At 50.9% G+C, this 2,892-nt stretch overlaps 1 protein-coding gene across 1 annotated transcript in view; it reads left to right on the forward strand.

The window, feature by feature from the left end:
• The window catches only part of OASL (2'-5'-oligoadenylate synthetase-like), a 26,244-nt gene extending 24,784 nt beyond the window's left edge, over positions 1-1,460 (forward strand). Inside the window, exon 5 of the mRNA XM_005863800.2 lies at positions 760-1,460. Within this exon, the coding sequence (XP_005863862.1) occupies positions 760-1,260 (501 nt within the window). The 3' untranslated portion in view covers positions 1,261-1,460. The remainder of the gene's footprint in view (positions 1-759) is intronic.
• The last annotated feature ends 1,432 nt before the right edge of the window (positions 1,461-2,892 follow it).

Below are 2,892 nucleotides of genomic sequence, written 5' to 3' on the forward strand. Positions count from 1 at the left end.
ACACACACACACACACACACACACACACACACACAAGGGGCCCAGCACACGAATTTGTGCACCTTGAAAGGAACTGTGGGCCGCAAGGCTGTGGTGGGCACAGGGCGGGTCTCGGCCCATCCTCCACATCCCCACCCAGCCCCTCCCACCACGGCCCCTGGTCCCCTGTCTGCCAGCAGCCCCACACGTGCCCCCTGGTGGTCAGCACACATCATAGTGACTGTTGTTCGGGTGTTCCACCATTCGGGTGTTCCACCGTTTGGTCTATTTGCATATTAGCCTTTTATTATATAGGATATATATTTTTTTATTGATTTCAGAGAGGAAGGAAGAGGGAGAGAGAGATAGAAACATCAATGATGAGAGAGAATCATTGATTGGCTGCCTCCTGCACGCCCCTACTGGGGATCGAGCCCGCAACCCAGGCACATGCCCTGACTGGCAATTGAACCCTGACCTGGTTCATGGGTCAATGCTCAACCACTGAGCCACACTAACTGGGCCACTTCACCCTTCTTGACCACAATTTCCTTATCTGTAAAATGGGATAATAGGAGAACCAACCCCTCCTAGGGCTGCTGTGAGAATAAAATGCATTAAGAAGAGAATAAAAGGCACCCAGCATGGGACCTGGAAGGTGGCTGGCACTCCCTGAATGTTTGCTGCTGCTGCTGTTGGAAAGATAAGGACAGGTGAGGGGAACGTTGGCATGTCAGACAGAGGAATGTGGTGACTCAACCCCTCGCGTCTCCCTTGCAGAGGGCACGAGACATCCAGGTGACCGTGGAGCAGTGGGGCTGCCCAGATTGGACCCTCATGGTGAACCCTTATAGCTCCATAAGGAAGGTCAAGGAGAAGATCCAGCGGAGACAGTGCTGCACGGGCCTGCAGCGTCTGTCCTTCCAGACTCCGGGCGGCGAGCGGAGGCTCCTCAGCAGCCGCAGCTCCCTGGCGGAGTTCGGGATATTCTCCGACACGCGCATCTGCCTGCTGGAGACCATCCCCCCGGAGATCCAGGTCTTTGTGAGGAATCCGGAAGGTGGGAGCCACGCCTATGCCATCGACCCCAACAGCTTCGTGCTGGGCCTGAAGCAGCAGATAGAAGACAAGCAGGGGCTGCTCAGAAAGCAGCAGGAGCTGCAGTTCCTCGGCCAGGTCCTGCAGGACTGGTCGGTTTTGGGGAGCTATGGTATCAAGGACAGCGACACCCTCATCCTCTCCAAGAAGAAAGACACACATTTCCCATTTCTGCCCAGCTAGTTTCCTCTGGGAACCTCTCTGGGCGGTTCTGCCATCTAATCCAGGACCCACCCTGTCAATCACTCCTTCAGCCGCTGCTGAAGGGCCCCAGGTCTTCTCCAGCTTTGTAAAGAGTTACCCCAGCCCTCTCTGCCGGGAGGAACGGGGAGGGTGTGCGCGATTAGATATGCTGTGAACATAAAAACATTCAAACCTGTAAAGGATTTTTGTGAGTTTATTTGAGCCAAACTGTCGACAATTGCCGGGAAGCAGAACCTCAAGGAACTGAGATAATGCTCCAGAGAATGGCGGGTTACATCTGTATTTATACATTGCAGTCAAAGGAAGGGACGTAGGTGGGGTACATGAAATCCACTGGTGATAGACTAGAGAGGCGGGAGAAAGCAAAGCAGGGGGGGGGGGAAACCCCTGGGATTGGATAAAAAGTAAAATGATGGACACATACTTAGGTGGGTGCAGGAACAATGAACATGATAACAATGAAGAAATCTGTGGTCTCTGTCCTGGCTCCCAGGCACATTACGTTGTGCCCCGAGGGTTCCAGAAAAAGGGAAGTTACAAGTTACTCAGACATTTCAAGGGTATGTTATAGATGCAAAAAGACAGGCTCAGTGAAGGTAAAGGTTGACCTCGTCAGTGAAGATACTGGCCTAGGATGTAACTACCCACCATCACTGCTTTTAGTTAAAGTTTAATTTCAGACCATTCTTTGTGGTGACTTTAGGTCTCTGAGTTTGCAAGACCGCCATGCAGGCCTTCCCTGAGCCTGTCAGGTTTGCATGTGGCCCCTTTCGTCCACAATACAAATGAACAGACCACATATGACAATAGAATTCTGACCCACCATCTCTGCAGCCACCACTTTGGGAAGCCAAACCACAACCTGTGCAGCAATCAATGCAAAATCGTCGGGACTTGGTCAATAGCTGCCAGTTTCCTTAACCTCCCCTCCCTTCCCCGCTGTCTTCCAACTCAGGACCGAGCAGAGGAAACCAAATAACCTCGCTAGCAGTCACATAGGATGATTTCCTGCTTCTGGATAGCCCTCCTCCAGCCACCCCAGGCCCCCACCTCAGCCAGGGCACACCTGAGGCCTTCTCCCTTTTCCACTATAAAACGTTCCCATCGCTTGTCTTCGAGTCTGCCAAATGCAGGGATGTTGGGTGCCTCCCTTGCTACAGCAAGTTGGGAATAAATAACCTTTGTTGACTCTCTTTTGGATGGTCTTCATTTCTTTCCACTGGTGCTAATGCTGTCCTAGTGGTTATTGCTTAATCCTTTGAGCCTCAGAGTGGTCATCAACATTGTCTACAACCTGCCAGGGGCTGGGGCCATACTCTGCGATGTGGTACTTCTCGCCCTACTCACTTTCATTAGAATATAAAATGCATCTTATGATTGGTTCTCAAAGCCTCTGGGAAATTTATCCATAGTAACCTGCCTAATTCCCACCTCTTTTTGCCTTCAGGGGCAGAAAGAGTGCCTCCCTTCCCTGGGGTAGACAGGCTAGACCAGTGATGGCGAACCTATGACACGCATGTCAGAGGTGACACGCGAACTCATTTTTTTGGTTGATTTTTCTTTGTTAAATGGCATTTAAATATATAAAATAAATATCAAAAATATAAGTCT

This window comes from Myotis brandtii, unplaced genomic scaffold (genome assembly GCF_000412655.1).
Source record: "Myotis brandtii unplaced genomic scaffold, ASM41265v1 scaffold181, whole genome shotgun sequence".
Lineage (NCBI taxonomy): Eukaryota > Metazoa > Chordata > Mammalia > Chiroptera > Vespertilionidae > Myotis > Myotis brandtii.